The 24076-nt window shown below is 46.7% G+C and overlaps 1 protein-coding gene across 2 annotated transcripts in view; it reads right to left on the bottom strand.

The window, feature by feature from the left end:
- The window catches only part of Mtor (mechanistic target of rapamycin kinase), a 109104-nt gene that overhangs the window by 66369 nt on the left and 18659 nt on the right, over nt 1-24076 (bottom strand). For both annotated transcript variants that reach the window (NM_020009.2, XM_006539077.3), the window contains 13 exons: nt 22945-23067; nt 22240-22329; nt 21858-21950; nt 20961-21095; nt 20616-20745; nt 19153-19403; nt 10366-10452; nt 7595-7762; nt 6895-7007; nt 6529-6691; nt 5176-5268; nt 4395-4541; nt 1699-1841 (listed from right to left, as the gene is read on the bottom strand). In NM_020009.2, the coding sequence (NP_064393.2) occupies nt 1699-1841; nt 4395-4541; nt 5176-5268; nt 6529-6691; nt 6895-7007; nt 7595-7762; nt 10366-10452; nt 19153-19403; nt 20616-20745; nt 20961-21095; nt 21858-21950; nt 22240-22329; nt 22945-23067 (1736 nt within the window). The remainder of the gene's footprint in view (nt 1-1698; nt 1842-4394; nt 4542-5175; nt 5269-6528; nt 6692-6894; nt 7008-7594; nt 7763-10365; nt 10453-19152; nt 19404-20615; nt 20746-20960; nt 21096-21857; nt 21951-22239; nt 22330-22944; nt 23068-24076) is intronic.

The following is a 24076-nucleotide window of genomic DNA, read 5'->3' as shown; positions in this document are numbered from 1 at the left end:
ACAAGGATGCACCTCTGCTGGGTGCCACCAGCACCATCAACCCGTTTCTGGCACTGCAGTTTGGTTGCAAGAGCAATGCTGTCGGACAGAACCTGTTGGATGGTACCTAAACCTTCCTCAAGAGGCAGAGGAACGAAACACCTGACCTGAACAAGGTCGGGAACTTTAAAGTAAAAGCAGCACGTGTGCCTACTGACGACCAATCTTTTTGTTTGTTTGAGCAAGGTCTCACACTGTGGCCAACACTGTTTCAAACTCACAGCAATTCTCCTGCTTCAACCTCCCAACTGCTGTGCTTTTTAGGCCCACATCATCATCAAGCCAAGCAATGACAACTCTCTCTTTTAGGGCAGGTATAGACATGATATACAGGGAACTGTGGGAGAGTGGGGTGGGGAAGAGAACACGCAAACAAACTTGTCTTCACAGTGATGTTTCCTGGCAGTTTCTGCCTTGTTTCTCTTCACTGGGATGAACAGAAAGAGAACTTCTAAGTGAACAGACTGAGGAAGTAGCAGTCCTTATGTGATCCTTGGAACATTTCCTGGACAATGTCCAAATTCTTAAGATCAAAAACGGCCAAGGCAGCATCTGCTACACTGATGACTACGTAAGAGAAGGCTACACGCTCAAGGCACCAGCAGAAAATAAACACGAAGGTATGCGAGGCTCTGGCCAGCCTCCAACACCAAAAGAGCTAGCTACTTCCAAGGCAGTACCACCAACTTGAAATCGCCACAGTGTCACATGGATGAACTCTCCCACCCCCTAGCCCCACCTTCCACTCTACTTTTCTAGGCTCTGTGGCCTGTGGTGGCAGAGGAGAGGACAGTGTAACACGTCCCTGCAGTGATGGGTTTAGAACTATGCTTCTTCAATCGCCATTACACATTTCAAGGTTAAGTTAGAACGAGTATAATTTTGGAATTTGATAGGAAAAAAGAAAACCACCCAAAATTTGAAATTCTAATCAGACTGACAAGTCTAGTGTAAATGAAAAATAAGGGGCTGGTGAGATGGCTCAGTGGGTAAGAGCACCCGACTGTTCTTCCAAAGGTCCAGAGTTCAAATCCCAGCACCCACATGGTGGCTCACAGCCATCTGTAACAAGATCTGACTCCCTCTTCCGGAATGTCTGAAGACAGCTACAGTGTACTTACATATAATAAATAAATAAATCTTTAAAAAAAAAAAAGAAAAATAAGCTTTCCTTATCTATCCAGATGTGACAGTGGATCTCCAGTGTTTACATTTGGGACTAAGTTATTAATAAATGGCCACAGTTTCTCTGGACATGGCATTGTGCTCAGAGGTGACCTGGGTAGAAGGTGACACAGACGATCAGCGAGGCATGTGTGAGCCTACACCACAGACAGATACACTAGAGAACTTCTAGACGCGGCACTTTAAATATTAAAGACACAAACAAACAACTTGAGATAAATTAGAGGAAGCAAATCATGACAAACTGTAATCTTGGAGCCCACGACTACTGCTCAATACACAGCAAGCCAGCTGTGCTGATGAAACTGACATAAAATACCTTGCTTGTAATGTCTGTTAATAAAAATGGCTGCCCATTAATTAAATTACCATTTTATGCCTCACTATAAACAATAAATGTCCACTGTGGGGTTGGGGAGGAGCCTTGAGCAAAGGGAAGAGAGCCAGGTCGGAGCTCTGCGTGCCGTACCGTACCTGGCCATGGGGTTGTAGGCCTGCGCCAGGGCCCAGCATGAGCGCAGGGAGGGCGATGAGGAGTCCTTCAGAAGCTCCAGACTCAAGCGCCTCAGCCACTCCAGCCAGTCGTCCTTGGAGACCCTTCTGGCAGCTCCCCAGGCCTGTGATACCATAGGTGACAATGAGAAACCATCAAATTTAAGGGCCAGTTGTGAGGCGCAACCATGGCAACCTATGTCACCACCATTCTGCTCTGATTAGTAAATTCATACCTACTATGATAAAGCTCTCCCAGAACATAAGCAAAGCAGTGATGTTTCATTAAAATACATAAAGCAAAAGTGGTGGCCCCAAGAACATAGCACAGTGTGGGAAAGGCCACCTGCTGGTGCTGGACTCTCCAGAACCAATGTGACCAGGTCTGTCACATTCAGAGCGTGTGCCTTCAATGAAGTCTAAGGGCCACTGCAGTACAGAAGTGAGCTGGGCATTCGGCGCTATAGTAAGAATTCTGGAATTTTGGTTTCTTTAAAAACAAGACAGAAATACTGTAAGAATATATTTTTGTGGCCATCACTGGAAAGAGAGGCCCACTGGACAGGCAAACTTTATATGCCCCAGTACAGGGGAACGCCAGGGCCAAAAAATGGGAATGGGTGGGTAGGGGAGGTGGGGGTGTGGGAGGCTTTTGGGATAGCATTGGAAATGTAATTGAGGAAATATGTAATAAAAAAAAAAAAAAAAAAAAGAATATGTTTTTGTTTAACCCCAGGTGTGGGATATGGGGTTGCTTTGTAGCAGCTGACTATGATTTGACTTGTGCTCTAGAAGAGGAATGGCTTTGTCAGCTGCAGATAGTTTTTGTGATTGTGTGACATTTGGGAGTTTTTCAGAGGGTGTATAAATGCTAGAGTCCCACTAGGTGGGCTTGGTTGCAGTTTGTTAGTAGTTGAGCTCAAAGAAGAAACAAGGGAAAGAAATTAGATCAAAGATCTCTGTCTGTCTGTCTGTCTGTCTGTGTCTCCCCCCAACCCCCATCCTCCTTTCTCTCCTATCTAGTGGTAGGGGGTGAAACCAGGAGGAATAAAGAATGTGAAAAAGAAGAACCCACGGAGAAGCGAAGAGCAGCTGCACAGCACAACCTGTGTGCAGAAGAGCAGAAGAGCTAACTCCTAGAGAGAGAAACTGCCAGGCTACACCAGCGGACGGACCAGAAGCTTCCTCAAAGCCCTGACCTCTCCAGGCAGCAAGTGAGCTCTGTGGAGCTCAGGTATGGCTTAGTGGCTGAGAACATCATGTATGAGACCCTAGGTTCCATCCCTGGCCCCACAAAGTATTCCTGGAACAGCCTGGGTAGGTAAGTGGAGGCATCAGGCTCTGGAAGAGTCTAGTGTAGAGGCCAAAGCCACACCCAGGAACTCAAGGGCTTGAATTTAAATCTCAGTTATGTAACTTTTGGCTCCCTGATCTTTGGAACTTAATGCCCTGTGTCTGTCTTCTTATTTATAAGTGAACTTTAGCAGTGTGGGCATGTTGTTGTTCCTGAAGCCTGAATGCTGGTGGAATCCCAACCTGGCCACTCAGCTACAACACTGAGCCTCAGGCTTCTTATAACTGTATCCAGGCGGCCTACCTCAAAGTGATGAACAAAATGTGTCAAGACAGGCAAAAAGCTGGCTACATTCCAGGCTCTGGTCAGCAGAGACCATTCAGTACTTACTAGCAAAGTTCTAAGAGCTAGATATTCAAAGTGTGGTCCACGGCCAGACCTGGGAGCTCTTTACAGTTATCTCCCATGACCTCAGACATTTCACAGCAGAATAAATATTTTAATAAGATCCCTAGAAATTAGGAAGCCCAATGAAAAGGAGAAGAGTAAAACTCACTGCTTTAAACAGCCCACGTAGGTTTTATGCTAATCAGGGCCTTACCAGCTTCTGTGGTTTGCATATGAAATGCCTCCGACTGATTCACCTGGCTCCCAGGGTGGTGGTGCTGAGGAAGTGACTCAGTGGGTGAGGATCCTGCAGATTTATAGCCCAGTCCCACTTCCTGCTCTGTCTCTGCTTCCTGAGCATGGATGCAATGTGACCAGCCGGTCTCCTGCTCCCACTGCCATATCGTACCTGCCATTATGGACTATGTCCCTTTGGAACTGTAAGCAAAAATACACCCGATCTCTTCAGGTTGCTTCTGTGGGAGTCTTTTACCACAGCAGCAGGAAAAGAAACTGAGACACCAACTTTGTTCTCATGAGAGCGCTTTTTCTTTTTTCTTTTTTTTCCACAAAGGTCCTACTAATGAAGGTCTGAGCAAACACAAAAGATACTTTATTTTCTACATGAAAAAAAAAAAACAACTCACAGCTGACTGGGGCTGAAGAGCTGGCTCAGCAGTTAAGAGCACTTGCTGCAGGGAGCATGGGGCAGGAGGTTTACACGTTTAAGGTCAGCCTAGACTACGTAGTGAGTTCAGGACCAGCCAGAGCTGCAAAGTGTGACCCTGTCACAGAGCAACAGCAACAAAAGAAAATGAAGTAAACAAAAAAGCAAAGGTAACAAGCAAATCAATGTAATGGCCTAAGTTCATGACGCTGAGGTTCTTAGGCTGATAGCTAGCTGGTGTACATTCAAGGTGCTGAGAGATGAAGGTTTTGAATGAGAGAAAAAAAACAGAGCCCTGCTTCCCAATCCCCCTGGAAACAATGGACCTGCCTTTTGGAGGTTGATGGTGCTGACATGCAGTTTCTTCATGGGTCCTGTCTCAACTGGTCCACTGGCCAGGGCATCTCCCTGGCTGCTCCTTAGCATTCGATGCTGGTAAATCAAAGGGTCTTCTTCCTCATCAGCAAGTGTGTACCCCTGCAAGCAGAGATGTACTGAAAACACCCGCACCTCCACATATGATCCCAGCTTATAAAACATGCACGAACCTCAGGAGATCCCTACCTGCAAGAGCCAGGATTTCAACAAGCAGTATGCATGGCACCTATACACAAAATAACCATGTGCCTGAACTCCCTGCTGGGGTCACGGACAAACCTTTAATGGGTAAGTCATAAAAAAGCCAGACAAAGGCAAACTGTGAGCACAAATAAACGATCAGCTATTTAGGGCACCAATGGCACACAGCTTGCTGCCTGTTTCCATACAGCCTAGGAGCTAAAAACAATTCATTTCAATCTCAAGTAGTCAAAATAAAATTTAATCCTTTACAATTTATGAAAATTGTGAGAAACTCAAATTTCAGTGTCCACAAATAAAATCTAACTGGACTGAGGCCAGACTCATTAGTTTTGTGTTATGTGGATGGCTTCAACAGAAACCATACAGAGAAGCCATACAGCCTATAGTGCTGAAAAACACTACTTCTCCAGCAGCCTGTCTGCCAGTCCTAGCCAGGGCTGAAAAGCTGGACATGGCCTGCCCTTTGCTATGACAAAATGCCAAGAAGGAAAGATGCTGAAGACCTCAGGGCAGAAGGGTGCCTGCTCACCTTGACGATTCTGCAGATAAGCACATCATAGCGCTGGTGGTTGATCCGGTGTCGCACGAGGACTTTATTCACCATTGGAATGAAGATCTGGTACTACAAGAGGAGGGAGTAAGACAGCAAGGACTCTTATTCTGGAGAGCAGATGGCAGAACACACTGCTGTGCACTGGAGGGCAGCCACTTCCCTGTAAAAGTCCCTACAACTCCTTTCCCACTCCAGATGTAATTCCAGGCCAATTCCCCATCACCCTCCACTGGCTTTCCTCAATGCCCAGGTTTCTTTCTCTGCAGTCCATTCTGAATATATCACTGACAATCATCATGTTAAAATATCAATTCTATTTGTCCTGTGATCAAAGTCTCCCAAGCCTTCTAGTCTTGCTCAGCATAAAAGACAAAGTCCTCACGATGCTGCCCACAGTGACTTCACTTGTTGGACACTGGTACCCAGAGGCTTAGGACACAGCCTACGTTCCTGAATCTGCAGCTTGAGCCCAAGATCCTGCATTCCCAAAACGCTTCCAGAACAAGGATGCTGATGGTGCTTATCTCAAGGTCACATTTGGGGACTCTTTGCTTCAAATTTAGTCTCTCCCCTACCTAGCCCTGTTTAATCTCTCAGACCTTAGCTACCAGTAAGTACTCCTACATTACTTTTGGGGTTATCCTGCTCTTGAGCTATACCATAAACTCTTCCTGCCTACCTCGCCCTGTACACATGGTGCTAAGTGAGTCTTCAGGTCACTCTCTGGAGCTGGGGTTACTGGAGTCAGACCTCTGTTTAACAGCTCATCAGGAAAGTCTTTCCTATCTACCTAAGTGAATGGCATTTCTCTCCATTTTCACTCAGCATTCTCAGAGTGTGTGGAGAGATCACTCACTTTACGCCCTAGAATGTATGTTCTATAAGAACAAGATCTGCTTTTCTCTTTTCCTCTTGAAAAAGAAATTAAAACTGTTTATTTCCCCAGACAGGGTTTCCTATGGCTCAGGTTGTAGTTGAAGGTGTTCTCAAATTCCTGCTCCTCCTGCTTGTAACTCACCAAGTGCCACCATATCCAGTTGTATGCAGTCCTGGGGACAAAGCCCAGGGATTCCTGCATTACCTAGGTAAGCACACTACCAACTGAGTTCCACCCCAGCTATTTTCCACAGTGTTACCTCTAGAACTACACTTCACCCACATGGGTGCTCCAGTTAAAACTGATGAACAAAGGAAGAACAACAAAAACTGGAATAATTTCACAGTCTCCAATAGTGGCTGAGACTCACACTATGTACTAATGACTGGAAATATTCATAAGTTCCCAGCTAAGGTATAAAATCACGGGTCCACGCAGGGGTCTCCTCTTACCTTCTTCCCCAGTTGAAAGACAAGCGAAGACAGAGTGTCCATGGCTGTGGAGCGCAGCTCTGGGCTCTGGTCTAGCGTACGAACTATTGGGTGAATGATGCGGGAGGCGTAGTCAGTGAAGTCTAGGGACTCTGTCAGGCGGTCCACCGTCTCCAGCGCTGCCCTGCAACAAGAGCAAGCCAAGGGCTACCTTAACAACGGCAGAGAGGAATGGGAAGGAATGGCTGTGAGGTCCTGTGAGTGACATGAATCCAAGATCTACACACTAGGAGGGCAGCAGTAAGATCTCCATAATCTGGAACATTTGTGAACTAAAATAATGAGAGACGGAAAAACCCCACAAAGATGGCAAAATAGGGTGCTTACTTTCTTGATGGCAGCGGGACTTCAGGGGCATCAAACAATTTCACAATCGGAGGCAACAACAAGTGCAGATAGTCATCCAGGTTGGCGCCAAACAGCTGGATCGCGGCTAACAGCTGCAAAAATGAGCAAGAGCCTGGTGGTGCACAGATACAGAAAGGTATCAAGTGCCCGGGACACAGCTGGGCCGCATATGGAACACTCAAAGTTCTGTAGGGATGCTGAAGAGCCTTGTCAAACAGCTCTGGCCTACACAAAAAATTTTTAAACAGAGTTGTCCCTTGGCTGTCCTGGAACTGGCTCTGTAGACCAGCTGTCCTCAAGCTCTGCCTCTGCATCCTGAGAGCAGGGATTAGAGGTGTGCACCACGGCCTGGCTGGACTACACTCTTTATGGTGCCTCTTTCCCCTGATTTTATGTTGAGTACATGCTACATTGCTTTCTTTCAGCCAGCGTATAACAGGTGCTAGATAATAAAGCTGGCCTGAGATGAACCTTGACCTTGAACCTTGAAAGGAGACAAAACAGAAAGATAATCAAGAGGAGACTGTGAGTATTCTGGAAAGAAACCGCCAAGTGCTAGGTGACCATGTTCCTGGGCCCACACATCAGCATGCCACCCAGAACAGGGTCTCACAGCTCAGTTATCATCCACGGACTCTGAGGCAACCAGGAACCTCTCTGGGCCATCCCAGCTGCTCACCTTGATGGAGACGATTCGGCCTTGGCTGTTGTCATGCATGAAGACCCGCAGCATGTGTGGGATCAACTGGGGCAGATAAAGCTTAAATTCCCCTCCGAGAGCCACCACAATCTGCTCAATGAGAAGAATGATTGTGCTCTGGATTGACGTGTTCATGACCCAAAACTCCTGCAGAGGGGTAGAGAGAAGGGCAGAGGCAGATGTTTGTCTGCTGGACAGTGAACCTAGAAATAAGATGGCTAAAAAGGCAGAAGATGTAATGAGTCCAGACAAGCCCCTCCCATCTTCTCTCATTGCACAGCCACAGCCACAGCCATAGGCACGGGACAAATGATGCTGCACTTCCAGATGTGGTGCCCTGACTCCTCCAAGCTGTGAGGTGCAGTCCCTCGCCTAGAAGCCCACTGCTGGCTGGCATGCCCTCCACTGTCACGCCCTCACGTGTCCTGCTCTGCACTCACCCACTTTGGATCCCTCTGTAGTTCTTCTTCCCAGCTTGGGGCTAATTTGCCCTGCAAGGCTTTCCTGTTAGACTTGGGCTATTTAAGAGCAAGAGACTACTTAAACTAACCTCTGACCCCTAGAACCAATTAGAGTACCTGAAATACTCTAGTCATCAAGCTGTTTACAGAACAGACAGATTTTTACACCTGGGTCACTCCAAGAGTTCCGACAAGGTGTTGGTCCATACGTTACTGGGGTACTGTGTGATCTCTACAAGAAGACCACTCCAGGTTACTAAGATTTCATGCCCAATCAGGATTTCTTAATTGGCTGGGCAATACCTGATACCTGTTCCCTAAAAATCTGTCCATCAGGCCTGGACACTGCAACAAAGTAGGTACTCTCTCCTCCATGTACTGACAATCCACAAAAATTACTGATATAAATACTGGCCAATGGCTGCATATTCTGTAGAAATAGCTGCAAGGCAAACAGGCACAAGCCTCTCACACTCCATGAAAGCAGTCATTTCAAGTCACTTCAAAGTCAGGGGCCTCTAGCTTTCTTTACGGCCTCTGGAGCAGGAGACTGACTACTCAGGGACCCTCTGCTGCTGCTGGCAGCACATCCATAGCAACGCTCTTGAGGCCCTAACTGCACAGGCCTCAGTAAAACCAAGGGAAAACAGACTGAAAAGTGCTGCTTAAACTTTCTGTCAGCTAGAAAACACTACTCTCTAGAAAACCTGTGTTTACTCTCAATAATAACTGCAGGTGAACTAGTGAGATGGCTCAGTGGGTAAGAGCACTGACTGCTCTTCTGAAGGTCCTGAGCTCAAATCCCTGCAACCATATGGTGGCTCACAACCACCCATAATGAGATCTGACGCCCTCTCCTGGTGCATCTGAAGACAGCTACAGTGTACCTATTTATAATAATAAATAAATCTTTAGGCAGGAGAGAACTGGAACTGAGTGAGCAGGGCCGACCGGAGTGAGCAGAAGTCATAGTACAATTCCCAACAACCACATGAAGGCTCACAACCATCTGTGTACTCACATACATTAAATAAATAGATAAATAAATAAATCTTGTAAAAAATTAATAACTGTGCTGGTTTTTAGGCCTTGGTTTATCTGATGTTCATTCACTTGGACTACACTCTGTCTTCTTCAGAGAAAGTTTTCCAATTCTATCACCATGGGCTCTTCACAGAGGTTTCTTTACTCAGAAGCCAGCAGCCTGCCTGGGGATGTAGGCTACATCTCTGCTTACAGACTGCTCTCCTCCTGGGCTCCAGGGAGCTCATTAAAATGTCCAGGATCAACAGCCACAGGAAGAGCACCTGCTGCATCCCCTCCTTTGGGACAGAACTGAAGTTGCATTTTGCAGGCAAGGCTCCTCAAATCCCTGAGCATTGGTCAGACTTCTTTTAGGGAGGTGGGGGTGAGTCAGAGGGCTTCAGCTTCCTACCCTGAGCACAGTTTCCTTCCTGCCTTCCCTGCCCCAAGGCCATCCATTGGGCAGTCAAGCATTTGGTTCAAGCCTTCTTTGTACTGAGTCCTCTGTGGTAGAGAATGGGAACATAGCAGCTTTTCATGATTTATACATGTAAGGGCTGTTCAGTTCTGAACCCCGGTGCCGGGAAATTCCTCTGGGGGAGTCAGACATTTTGAAACTGGCCCTGCTGCTACCAACAAGCTAACTACAAAGCAACCCTCTTCACAATCATTTAGATTGCATAGAACAGTAAAATGGTGTTTCTATTATCTGGGTGTCTTTGAGCACTTACTTAATGCATGTTATAAAATGCCAGGCACTGATCCCTGCCTTGGGTGCCACTGAAGTCAAATGACATTTAAGTCTTTGGAGGTTGCAGGGCAAAGTGTCACCTTGGTCTTCAGAGTCTGACAGGTGACTCTGGGAAAAAACAATCCCCTATCCATTCCCTCTTGTGCTGTGGGTTCATGGGTAGTGAGAAGGGCTTTTGTGGGGGTCAGAAAGCACTGTTGCAATACTGACATAAACTGCTTTGCTGCGTGTTAGGCAAATAACTCAAGAATGTCTTTGGCAGAACAATGATTTCAGGATTTCTTTGCAGACTTCACACATATTGTTGTACTTGGGAGCTGGGAGCAGAGTCAATGTCTATCTACCCTGCTCCTCAGAACCTAGTGGCTGACAGTCACTGTAGAGCCCATTTTCTACAGTCAGTAACAGCTCTACGGTGACCCGGAAAGGGAATAGCCATGGGATTCAAACTCATTTCTGTGCATCCCTCGACCCAAATGCAAATGAGCAGGGTAAGAGCTGTAACTTCTGCTTACTCTCATGAGAGTGACTATTTCATCCATGTAGGGACGGATGTGGCTCTTCACAAAGGACACCAGCATCCCCAGCTGCTGGAACAGAAACTGAAACAGACAAGAGATCAACAAGTTGGCACATGAAGGATGCAGAACTCACAAGCTTACCCAGAGACAGGAAAAGACAGCTATGGGGTTGGTTTCCACAGCAGCCCATCAACAGAATGCATGCTCCAACTTAACCTATAGTGGCGAAGGGGACTAGGACTATCCCCAAGTGCTACTGTAGGCCGCACATGGAAAGCCCCAGAGCAGGGGACGGAGTGTTGCTCCACTCACTATGAGTGTCAGGAGCATGGGATTCTGGTCATTAAATACTTAACCAAAATGGTCACACAGCCAGGCATGGTAGCTCACCCCTTTAGTCCCAGCACTTGGGAGGCAGAGGCATTTGTAACTCTGAGTTCCAGGTCAGCCTGGTTGACATAACAAACTCCAGGACAGCCAGTACTACATAGAGACCTCCCTCAAAGCAGACAAACCTGGCATGAAATTATTACCAACTACAAATGCACCTTGGCCCTAATTTGCTACTACTTACTTTCCAAAATATGGGCGTGGTGGCGCACACCTTTGATCCCAGCACTCAAGACAGAGGCAGGTGGGTTTTGGAGTTCAAGGCCAGACTGATCTTCATAGTGGGTTATATAGTCCAGCCAGAGCTATATAGTAAAATTTTGTTTCAATAAATAAATTAATTAAAATTAAATGCCTCATTGTAGATAGAATATAGTCAATTTATAAGTAATAAATTAATGACTGCTTTTCTTTTGTAGACATATCATGTAGCCCAGACTGGGCCTGACCCTGCCATAACTAAGGGAATTCTAACCTTCTATTGTTATGTTTTGATTTCCCAAGTGTTAGAGGTTGGGCATGCCGTTACTATATACAGCTCTCAGGTCCTGAGATATGGCAAAGAAATTATGAGACAAAACAAGCAGCACACTTAGAAAGGAACAGAATACTCAGTAGCCCAGGCTAGCCTCATGTCTTAGACTGACACAATGGGATCACAGGTGTGAGCCACCAATCCCAGCAGGTGGTGTCTCTTAAAACTGTCAGAAAAGTTGCCACCATCTAAGTAAAGCAGGGACTATGAAGGGCTCGAGTAAAGAAGCCCTGATCTTCAAGTTAAAGATTCGTTGTCAGAAGAGTTAGTAACATCATGTTTGAATATGACAGATGACAGTACTAACTTCCTGTTCCCTAGCCCAGGACTTTCCAGTAACGAGCCTGGACAGAACCATTCATTTTACTCTTCTCTTCACTGGGAAACTCGGGTGGGTTCCTTGGGGCTTAGTTAACAGTGCTGATTTGAATTGAGTACAGCATCCCTGTGCTCACAGTACTCGGGAGGCTGAGGCAGCAGATCAGCAGTTGCAGGCCAGCTTGGGCTACAGTGAGCTCAAGGTTACTATTTAGCAAGACCCTATCACAACAAACAAGATTTAAAGCAATCGGATCTTGGGGTACATTGCTATAAAGCAATCGGATCTTGGGGTACATTGCCTGCAGAAGTGAGGAACAGACAGACAGAATCAGATTCACAGACAGCCTGTTCCCTCACAGGGACACCATGTCTGCCAAAATGTTAGGACCTGGTCACCACATGGTGCAGAGTGACTCAGCAGAACCATCCTATACCTATTGTAGCATGTCCTTCACAGAATCATTGCTGACACCTTTATGGAAAAGCTCCAGGGACAGGAACTCTACATGTAATGAATGCTTGCTAGCTAAATCTGTTACAGGACCCTGAAAGAAGACAGCAAACCTAAAAGCCCGAGACAAAGCACAGTTCTGGGGTACCTGAAAATAAAAGGCAGACGGGTCAGGAAAAACCACTAGACAGAAACAAGGAACGAGCCTCCTGTTTCCTGGCCACAGGAGAGAAGCTTGATAGCTGATGCCTAAGGAGTGGAAGACCCAGGACCACCACCTTCCCTTCTCAGATTCTACCCAAGCAGAATAAAGAGAAAGGACCGACGTTACTGATTTATTAGTGACGTGCTAATAACCTGCTTGTACTGCATATCTGTGAAGCACAGACAAGAGCTCACTGGAACAGAACGACCTGAGAAATGGCTGAGACAACGGGTTGTATGTGGGATGCTGTTTCTGAAAAGCATGGCAGACTAAATCTCTGAATTCTCCTCCCACTGTGAAAAACTGGAAATTAATGCACGAGAAAGCAGATCATCAGAATCCAACTGTTTTTCGTAAACCCATAATTTTAATGGGATACATCTTAAGAGAAACAGTGAATTTCAACAAAACAAAACCCCCTCCTACTGGCAAAAGGAGACAAAGAAATCATGAGTTTTAATGTAACTAACTCTCCTAGAAGAGCTGACCACCTAAGGCTGACTCTCAAATGGGCTAACTACCCGGGTGGCCTGGGAACAAGCCAGACACTGACTTCAAGTTGTCCTGGGTCACTTGCACTGAAGCAAAAGCACACCTGCTCCTTTCCGCTCTTCAGAGCAGATGTTCCAGGCTGCTCTGGGGACTGAGTAGATGAAGATGGCCACAGAACACCCAGAGAGAGCAAGGGACCAGAGAAACAAAAAGCAGTGAACTAGGCGAACCCAGGCCTTAGAGAAAATAGCTATCATCACCCTAAAAGCGTAAATCTATTTAAGATGCTTACAGAAATCAAAATAGGAATATAAAACACAAGACAGGTTGATGGCACACGCCACTAATCCCAGCACTCAGGAGGCACATCTCTGTTGAGTTCCAGGCTAGCCTGATCTACAGAGTGAGTTCCAAGACAGCCAGGACTCCACAGAGAAACCCTGTCTCAAAAAAACCAAACCAAAGCAAACAAACAAACAAAACCCAAAGAGCCAAACCAAACAAAAAAGAAAAGTAAAAAGAAAATTGTAAAATAATTGAAATACAAAGTTTATAAAATAAATTTGTAAATAAAATTTATACTTAATACTGTTTCCTCTGGATTGAAACTTTCCGACCTAAAGGGAGACTCCTGAAACTCACAAAATGCTCTCAAGACTCAAGAAGTTCAGAGAACTTTAGAAAGGGGAGAATTTGCTTACTATGGCCCTGTTGTGAAGGGACCTGGGCTGTGACCCATGCTGGGGTGGGGTCTTAGGAGGTGCGGCTGCCTGGAGTCACCCACTGTTTCTCTAACCTCAATAGTCACTACTGTACCAAGGTGGGTTGGAGGGCATCTTTCCATTGCTCTGTTGCTACCCTTTCAGATGAACACAAGAGACACTCAGTTGTAATACAGTAACACACACATAAAAGCAAACTTGATGTACTCTGTCCCTATTAGAAGGGGTTAACAAAGACTTAATAAGAATAGAAGACTGAGGAAGTGGCTCAAAGGGCAAGAATTTTTGTACAAGGACTGGATTATAGGACACGAGTATCCATGAACGTACAAGCAGGCGTGGTGTTCACTATACAAGATGGAGAGCTACACTTGCTGCATCAGAGAGCTCTGTACTCAAGTTAGAGATCCCTGCCTCAAAATATAAAGTGGAGAGAGAAAGAGGAAGATACCTGATACCAACCTCTAGCCTCCATGGGAGTGTGCACACACGAACAACATGCACCCCACACACATGTGCTCCAAAACATGTTAACACGCACACATGCACACTCATTAACAAGTACACATAGCACACATGAACATGCATACATAACCCAGACAAACATGCAGTCATAACACACAGACATGAGACCTCAACATGGTATAGTTCTATATATGTAAAACCTATGGATGACAGTGGCAAGCACAAGCATGCGAGAAATCTGTGAAAATCAAGGGAACAACGAAACCATTCGGGCCACTTCAGCAAACACAAAAGAATGACAAATCCAATGCAGTTAGTGTAGAATCAATACTGTCTAAGGATGCAGACAAACTACCCACTTGTGAGTAAGTCAAAAGTGAAAGAAGAAACCGTAAAGTTAAAACACAGAAAGGAGCTGGGCAGTGGTGGCACACGCCTTTAGTCCCAGCACTCGGGAGGCAGAGGCAGGCAGATTTCTGAGTTTGAGGCCAGCCTGGTCTACAAAGTGAGTTCCAGAACAGCCAGGGCTACACAGAGAAATCCTGTCTCAAAAAACAAAACCAAAAATAAACAAACAACAACAACAACAAAAACCTTAGAAAGGACTGACTTTTGAACACTGATGAGAATTCATGTTTTTCAGCAAGAAGGGAGCAAGCTACTAATATATATTACAGCCCGGATGAAGCCCAGAGTAAGCTAGCCAGAGTAAGCTACCCCAGGTCTGCAGATGCAGCTCAGTTGGTAGATGTTTGTCTAGTATGTACAGACTCCTAGGTTCCAATCCAGCACTGCAGAGGCCAGGGCTGGTGGCACCCAGCTGTAAGCCAACCGCTCAGGAGGCAGAGGCAGGTGGACAGAAAGATCAAGACCACTCGGGCTACAAGATGCTCTGTACTAAAAAAGGAAAGAGAGAAAGAAGCTCATGTACCATCAATTACACGGAGTCTTCAGAAGTAGCTCTAAGAGGCAGCAGGAATGGAAATGACTGCTAACAGGAGAGAAGGAAGCTTTCTGGCTAAAGTAATTTCTGGAAACTTTCTAAATTTAGACTGTTACTGGTAACTGCAGACTCTGAATACATTGAAAGCCAAGGAACTTCATATTTTCAGATAGCAAACTTTACAGTATGTCATTTTTACCTTAAAGAATTTCTGAGGGGTATGCGTATGTGAGTGGTATGTTCGCACATGAAGACGCACATGGAGGAATGTGGAGAGTTGGCTCTTCCAGAGGACATGTGTTCAATCCCATATGGCAGCTCACTACTGTCTAAAACTCAAGTGCCAGGGGATTCAATGCCCTCTTCTGAACTCCAAGAGATCAGGCACACACTCTTGTGGTACACATGCACACATGCAAACAAAACACTCATACACATAAAAAGACGTGTGTAGGGTTATGTGTGCATATGTGTGGGTGTGCATGTGGAGACCACAGGTTGACACAGCTTGTCTTCCTTGGTTGCTCTCCACCTTACACATCGAAGCAAAGCCTCTCAATTAGCCCAGAGTTTGCGGATTTTGCTAAGTTTGTTGTGGGGAGTCCCTGTCTCTGCCTTGTAAGTACAAAGATCACAGGAGCTGCCATGCCCCTGTGGCCTTCTTTACATGGGTTCTGATGATCCAAATTCTGGTCTTCATGCTTGCATAGCATGGCACTCTTACAAAATGTGGAATCTTCCTAAACCCCTACCTCAGACTTTAAACAGTACTGTGTGTGTGTGTGTGTGTGTGTGTGTGTGTGTGTGTGTGTGTGTTGCACACGTCTCTCTGTACCTGGAACTTGCTGTTTTTCAGCTAGGTGGTCTGGATAGTGAGCCCCAGCCGTCCTTCCTCTGCCTCAACCCCAACATGGAGTTGGCAATCCAAACAGCCACATGTATGTGTTGGGGACCCAAGCCCAGGTCCACAACACAAACTTGCACAACCAAGTCCTCTTACCCACTGCACCATCTCCCTAGTTCTGAAAGTTTAAAACATTTAAAAAGCAGCTGTGCAAAGCAATACTTGAGACTTTACCTCCCCAAAATTTAGAGTTCTACCAGACTGAATTACAAAGAAAGAAAGAGAGGAATAGAAGATAACTTCTTGACTTCTTGGTTAAGAGGCCCACAAAGCTTGCAGAGGACCCACTATGGCTTCCAGCATCCATGTTGGGTAGCTTACAGTGGGCCTGTAGGCCTCTAACTCCGGTTTCAGGAGACCCAACACCCTTTGCCCTCCCTAAGAACACTTCTCCTGACACACACACATTTTTTTAAGAAAAATTTTTTTATGCTGGGCAGAGGTGGTGTACACCTTTATTCTGGCAGAGGAAGGTGGATCTCTATGACGTCGAGGCCAGCCTGGTCTACAGAGTGAGTTCCAGGACAGCCAGGGCCACACAGAGAAACCCTGTCTAGAAAAAACAAAAATAAGAAAGAAATGAGGGTAACAGAGACCTACTTGTCTAACCTAACATAAGGCTCTTGATGTACCTGCAAATCAACATGTGGACCACGCTGGCCTTAGACTGTTGATCCTCCTGCACCATCAATACTAGGATTACAGGCATACATGACTGGTTTGTCTTTGTCTGTCTGTCTGTCTGTGCACCACCACTGCCCAGCACATGACTGTTTTTTAGTGTGTGAGTGGGTATGAGGATGGCACACAGCAAGCACACGGAGGTCAGAGACAACTCTAGGGAGTCAGTTCTCGCATATTACCTGTGCAGGGTATCTGGGAATGAAACTCAGGTCACGAGGCTTGTGTGACAAACATTTTTATCTGCTCTGTCATTTTAGGAGTACCAACTTTTTAATTAGAAAAAAAGCAGATCAAGGAAAGTAATAATAAAGAACAGATTTGTGAGATTAAAAAAAGCAAGATATAAGACAGAAATACAACAGAAGTGGCTATCTAAAACAAAACAAAACAAAACAACTAAGGCCAATCTCTGGCAAGAAATGGAGACATAAATAAGACAAGAGCATTCTCACAATGACAATGCTCCCATTTATATAGAGCCAGTGCTCCACAGAAAAGGCTGAAGCTGTTGTAAGACCCCTTGACAAGAATGAGAAAAAAGCTAAATAAATCTTGTGTCTGTAGTTTCCAAACTACAGATAAAGTCTATTTCATGTAAAAATTCTAAATTTAATATTAGATACTGTATTGATAAGCTAAAAAAACCTGTCAGCCGGGCGGTGGTGGCGCACGCCTTTAATCACAGCACTTGGGAGGCAGAGGCAGGCGGATTTCTGAGTTCAAGGCCAGCCTGGTCTACAAAGTGAGTTCCAGGACTGTCAGGGCTACACAGAGAAACCCTGTCTCGAAAAAATCAAAACACCAAAAACAAACAAACAAACAAAAAACAACCTGTCATAACCAGAGTGGCTGTGTTTCGACATTAGAACTTATTTCAACACAATGAAACAAGACATTAAAGGAGAAAAAAAAATCCTGGATGATTATTAAAACAAAGGAAAGGCATTTGGTAAATCTAGTATCAACTCATGATTAAAAAGAAAAGAACTCTTTTAATAATTGAAGACTGTAAGGGAATGTTTAAAAACTGTAAAAAACATTAACCCAAACCCTCCAACAGTAGCGGCTCTAACTAGCGGTAAAACGGAGACAGCAGCTAAAGTCAGCAGGAAGAGAGCCCTGAGCAAAGGTCTGCAGCCTCCCCTGCTGAAGCAGCACTGCAGTGGAGACCCAGAGGCACTCAAAGCAGTAATGAATGATTTACAGTTTACAAAGAAAAACATCCAAGCTCCCTTTATTTTCAGAGCATGTAATTGTCTAGAATCAAAGTCTGGGAGTGTTTGTAGCGAATGGAGTGAAGAATCTAACGAGGCTGACAACTGTTAAGAACAAAGCACAAAAGTGGACTGAAAGCCAGGCATGGTGGCACAGAACTCAAGTCACAGTACCTGGGTGGCTAGGAAGATTCCCTCAAGCCCAGGAATTTGAGACCAGCCTGGGCAACACAGAGAGATCCTGTCCCAAAAAGGGATTAAAAAACAAAAACAAAAACAAAAAACCATTCTATACTTCAGCCACAAAGTCAGGAAGCAGTTTATAAAATGTTACTACCTACCTCTAAGTATGTCACTGAGGGAAAGATAATGAATTTAAGCATAGTCTTCCAAGCAGAGCGCAGCCTGTATACCCTCAGGGTCATTCTAAGACTAGTAAGGACTGTGTGCTGCCTTGAACCCCTAGAGTGAGGTGTGTTGTTGGTACACACACCATGCATGCATGGGTACAGACGCCACGAACCACTCTTTATATCACAGAACTACATAGTCACGATGCAGCCACCAGCTTAGCACCTGACAAGGATTACGGAGGAATTCTAAAAGCCACTGGGTGAAAGGTAGCTGGGGAATAGCATGGTCACTCTCCAGAGTGACCTCACAGACTTCCCATCAGTGACAAAGCAAGAAGGCAAGCCTTGCCCAGGAGAGGGCTCGCTCCCAGATACTGATCACATGCTCCAATTCAGAACCAACAATAATAGGACAGGCTGGTACCATTCGACCTAGTAAGGATTATGCGTGTTCATCTACATAGTACTGTCACTAAAAATGGCTGATTCTGCCTTGCCTTCCTCAGCTACCACAGAGGCTAAAGCAAGAGGACTCCACGTTTGAGGCTGATCTGGGCTCAGAGCTCAAAGCCAGCTGACAGAATTTACTGAGATCTTCTCTCAGAATAAAAGGGCAAGGGATACAGTCAGAGGGCAGAGTCCTTGCCTAGCAAGTCAGAGGCCTTGAGTTCAAACAAAAGCAGTTTGGGGCTGGAAAGATGGCTTAGTAGATAAGAGCACACCTTTGCCAAAGTACCCCATCAGCTCACAACAGCCTGTAACTGCAGTTTCAGGGGCCCCAATGCCCTGGTCTCTATGGGCACATGTACACACCTCCACACCCACACCTACATATAATTAAAATTTATAAAAATAGACCTTAAAAACATACAAACAACAACAAAACTCAGCCTGATTTAAATCTAGCCATCTACAGTACTGAGAACAATGCTGTCTCTTCCCACTGGACTATTCATCTTCTAGTTATCCAGTGGGATGGAGTAGAACTGGACAGACCCAGCTCCACACTTAGGTGCCAGAGGCCAAGGGAGGAGAGGCAGTGCTCTCGGTGCAGGCCAAGTGTGTTGCCGAGCAGGCGAGCAGGGAAGGGCTGAGTACTTACTTCCCGGATGGCCCCATCACAGACTCGGATGACATTAAGGAATGTGGGCATGACCTGGGGCAGGAACTGCACACACTTGAGCCCCAGGGACTTGAAGATGAAGGTGATGGCCTGCACCACCATGGTGTGGTGGTGAGAGAGGGATTGATCTCGGAAGATCCGCATCAAGGCCACCATGGACACAGCGGGGTAGAACTCGTCCAGGGGCAGGTTTCCCATGTTGACCAGCATTTCACTGGTGCTGTAGTCAGCTAGGACAAGGTGACAGAGAGAGTCGTAAGTATTGGTGGCGGGCCTCCGATGTGAGGCAAAGCATGGCTAGTAGCAAACAAAGCCCCTTCAGAGGCCTCAGCATGCATGTGTTCTCCTGCATGTTCTGACAGTGCTGTGAACGCCGAGCGCAGGGCTATTAGGAAGCGGTGAATAGGCTCCCCTGTCAGGAGCAGAGCTCATCCGAGCTTTTCTACTACCCAAAGCACCAAAGCCTGAAACAGTGCATGATGGGTTTTCTCTAAATTCCTAGGTTTAACGTAGCTTCTCAGCGTCACAGTTCACAACCTCAGAGCTGGAACCATCAATAAAAATAACTACTCCTCCAAATGAAAGGAAAGGGAAGTAAATTAGGCAAACATCTGTTGCACAGATGGCTAGTCCCACAGGGACTACAGACATGTTAGCAGGCATATGCCATACCCTGAACAGCAAGGACTCTGTCCTGGCCATGGTGCCATGCAGTGAGGAGGTGAGATGCAGGGGATGAGAGACAGGACGTCAGGCGCTGCTGAGGAACACGAGTAACTGGCCTGGGCTCTGCTCTTCACGGTCAGGGAGCAAAGGGGAGCCACACAGTACACTCCCTTACCCCAGATGGGAGAAGGAAATAAATGGAGAAAACCAAACAACCAGCCTAAAGAGCTTATAGGGAACAAACAGTTTCATTGTTGTAAAATCATATTCTGCTACAGCATTGAGGAGACCATTGTTGAACCTTCAATTTCATCAACAGGCTTTCCCCAGTAGATGGTGGGCTAGAAACTCATATTCTACCCTCGTTCCCAAACGCTCGGGTCCTTGTCAAAAGGCAATGGGTCTCTATTGTCAGACTAGATGCAAAAAGAAGGGGCCCAGGTCTTGTGGGGCTACTGGTCTTTCTATGTCCTGATTTCATTCAAATGAAACAGAGAAAACAAGAGCTATCCTCCCCCTTCATGAGGGCCCAGGAATAAAAGAAGAAGAAAAAAAAAAAAAAGAAGCACTAACAAAAGACGACACAGACGACAGCGGTCAAAAGTAACCCAGACTTAGCCTGTTAACCCTGACAAAGACCCTGGGCAGAGACAGGACTGGTTAGACGCAGGGACTACAGGCTCTTCATTCACAAGTTGCCAAGAGATTCAGTACCTATCAGTTCCCTGACCAAGGTTGTTCCTACCATGGACAGGAGGACGTGAGTCCTAACTTACAGGAATCCTGACTTGACTTGGACTCTGACAGGCTGACAGCGGAAGCGTCCCGGGACTGGTCGATCATGCCGATGTTCACTTTGTGCTTGTAGGGATCCAAAGCCCCAAGGAGCCCCAACACTCGGATAGCCTGAGCAGGCAAGGGAAGACAACAATAAGCACTTACCCCAACATCCGATTAAAGAGGATTTGAGGTACAACTCTCCTGTCCTACACACCACACCTCCCACATAAACTATCATCTCATCAACAGAGCAGAGACAGACAGGACGCCCTCCCAGTGTGGGCTGGGTTACTGCCATCATGTCCTCAAGTCTTTGCAGAGCAGGTGGCCGTGCTGTGTACCTCTCTCCGAGTGCCCTGGTTCTGCTCCGTCTTCAGGAAATTCAGCAGCACTTCAAGCAAAGTGGGGTACTTCCTGTAGGGCTCCACCACATAGCCAGTGCTGGCCACCAACTGTCCCAGGGTCCACAAAGCCACCTGAATCAACAAAAGGCCACATGCTTATTGAACCAGTACAAAAAAAAAAAGAAAGCACAGGCATTCTCTTTGTACTGAGAGGGAACTGAGATGTCAGGACCAATGAGAAGACCGTTAAGTCACTAACCATGCATGGAATCCTAGAGTCAGGGCATACTAACAGCTGGTCAAGCATGAGCCTACAGTCACTGCATCAAAGGTGAAGAATAGAGCGGGAGTCATGGCTTCCAATGTACTCTCCGTACCAGGGAGGCTCAAGTTGGAGGACAGCCTTTGGTTCAGGGCCAGTTCTAACTACACAGTAAGTAACTTGACTTACTTATTGACTACAGAGTAAGATGTTGCCACAAAAATCAAAGAAAAAAACCATACAGAATATTCCCACATTTCTCAGAGGAAATGTGGTTCTTTTGTATCCTGAATGACTAACAGGAGCTGCGGAAGGAAGCTAAGACTATTCTCCGCTTTGGACTACTTCTCTAGTAACCCCCAGTGGCTGGAGAACGAGGGGAAGCTGTCTGCCTCCACAAGCAGTGTCCAAGCCTGCTTCCTCCCCCAGGAGCTGGGGCTCGACAAGCAGAGTGCATTTCCCTCTATGCAGAGGAAAGGGCGACGCTCAGCCCGGATCTGAGCTGCACAGGAGGACAGCCAAAGCTTGTTCCGAGATTCTGTCCTCTTTCCCCATTCAAAGAAAATGTCTGCCAAGCTCTGCAAAGACCTGGCTAGGGCCACTGTGGTGCCCCCTGGTCCTGTGGCACTCACCTGCCTTTTGGCCAGCAGGGAGGAGTCCTGCAGCATGTCCATGATGATGATAAAGAGCTCGTCCACCCACTTCCGCATTTCCAGGCCGCTCACCTGCAGAGCGAGCAGACGAAGGCAGAGGGCTGAGACCCTGGGATAAAGACGCTGTTCTAGGAAGGGCGTGGTGGCTTACACCTAGGATGTCCAAAACGCCAGAAAGTGAGGCAGGGGGAGCTCTGTGAGTATGAGGCCAGCCTGGGTGGCACAGCGAGACGCTGCTTGTAAATGAAAATAAGAACAAACAAAACCAGACACGAAAACGAATGAAGAGAAAAACCAGTGCTCTGCCTTTCCCAGGCTAAAGAGCGTGCTTCCACCCGTGGAAGGCCAGTTGCTCCCTCACCTGAGCCAGTTCTCCTATAGTGGCCAACACGTTATTGATCACGCCCGGGTTTGGGTCAGGGTCTGGATCTTTCAGTTTCAAAATTAAAGCCTACAGAAGAAGGTATAAGAAAGTGAGTGTGGACGGGAATCTGTAAGAGAGCTATCTTATCCCTAGAGGGCAGCACGCCCCCCAGTACACACAAAGCTCTGGGTTTAATCCCAAACACGAGGAAACAAAACAAAACCTCCAAGACCCTCTAGGCCATACAGAAGTTACTTCTAGGCTTTGTGAACGTGGGCGGCTCTGGACTGTGGATTTCCAAGCTTTTCTTGAAACCAAACACAAGCCCAGCATACACCCCAGGCAGCAGCACAATTTGAAGACGTTTCTCATGTGCCCTTTCAACTCTGCCTGCCGACACACGTGTCAGACACAGAAAACGTCACATGACTAAAGCTCATGTGCCTTCCTCTGGGGAAAGTGCACACGCTGTTTCCCTGCATCTCCTTCCCAAGCGCGTTGGTGCCTGAAGCGTGAAGGGGAACTCGGTCCTGCAACGGGTGAGGCTCCTGGCACCTTTAACTCAAGGTGCTGTGTGTGGCCCTTGTCCCCAGCCTGCACCAAAACACCTGATGTACTTGGTTCAGTGTAGCAGTGCTGAAGGCCCCCCACCCCCAGGCACAGAGAGGGAGAGCCCCACTCTGGCCATCTGCCCTGCTTCACCTTCAGGATAGGCTCCATGTAGGGGCGGATGAGCCGGGGGGCGTTGGACACCAGGTGCCCCAGCATGCGGGCGCTCTGCTCCTTGATTCTCCCAATGCCGCTGTGCTCCAGCTCTGTCAGGATCTGTAGGGAAGAAAGGTAACACATGATGGCACAGGGCAGAACAGAGAGCCGAGTAAAGGGAGAGGTGTCAGCAGCTGGGGAAATGAAGCAGGCTTCCAGTGAATCAAGTCTCTACTGGGCATTTGGCGAGCATGGGGACCCGTAACTCTCAACAGCCTTGGCTGTCACAGCAGTGCGGAGTCCTGCAGTACTGCAGAAGCAACACCTGTCAGAGCTGAGACTTTGGTTTTCCAGACTGAAGAGAGGGCTCCGGAGGAAAAACCTCTGTCCAGACACAAAGTTCCCAAGACGTTCTATAACGACGACAAAGGAGTGGAAGGACAAACAACTATGAAACAGAAGGAGAGCTGAACCTGCACAGGGAGCCAGACACATCTCCATGAAGGAAGTGCTAGTGTCTCTAGACACCACTGAGCGGAGCTGCTGGGCTTGTTCTCACACCCCTGGAACACTAGCATAGCAGCATACATGGGCTTCTGGGTACGGCTGAGGGGAGGAGATGTAAGCCATGTCAAAGTGAACACTCCAAGGCCCAGTTAGTCAGGGGTCCGGCAGAATTAAGACTTGTGTCCTAGCTGCTGACTTGGTAACTGATGTTCTGTGTGACCTCCACAGCCTGTGTGCTCCAGTCACACAAGACAGCAGTAAATTAGCAATACACAATGACTGTGTGAGGTGCTGGCTGGCTGCAGCGATGTGTCCCCGGAAGCAGAGGACAACTAGCAGATGTCTTGCAGGCCAGGCTAGAGTCAGCCATCTGTACCACTGTGACATACACCAATGCCCAGTCACCAGCCCTCGGGGCAAGGCCAAGTCACTCAATGAAGACACACAATTCAACTAGGGACAATCCATATCAAAACTACTTTTTTCCTTATTTCAGAATTTAAAGGCTATGGATATAGTTCAGTAATAGTATTTTCCAAATACATACAAGGCCCTGGTTTTCAATTCCTCTGAATAGTCTAAAGAAATATTTTAAAAATTCTTAGCTGGGCGTGGTGGCGGA

This window comes from Mus musculus, chromosome 4 (assembly GCF_000001635.26).
Source record: "Mus musculus strain C57BL/6J chromosome 4, GRCm38.p6 C57BL/6J".
Lineage (NCBI taxonomy): Eukaryota > Metazoa > Chordata > Mammalia > Rodentia > Muridae > Mus > Mus musculus.
This window is presented reverse-complemented; position numbering and strand designations above follow the sequence as displayed.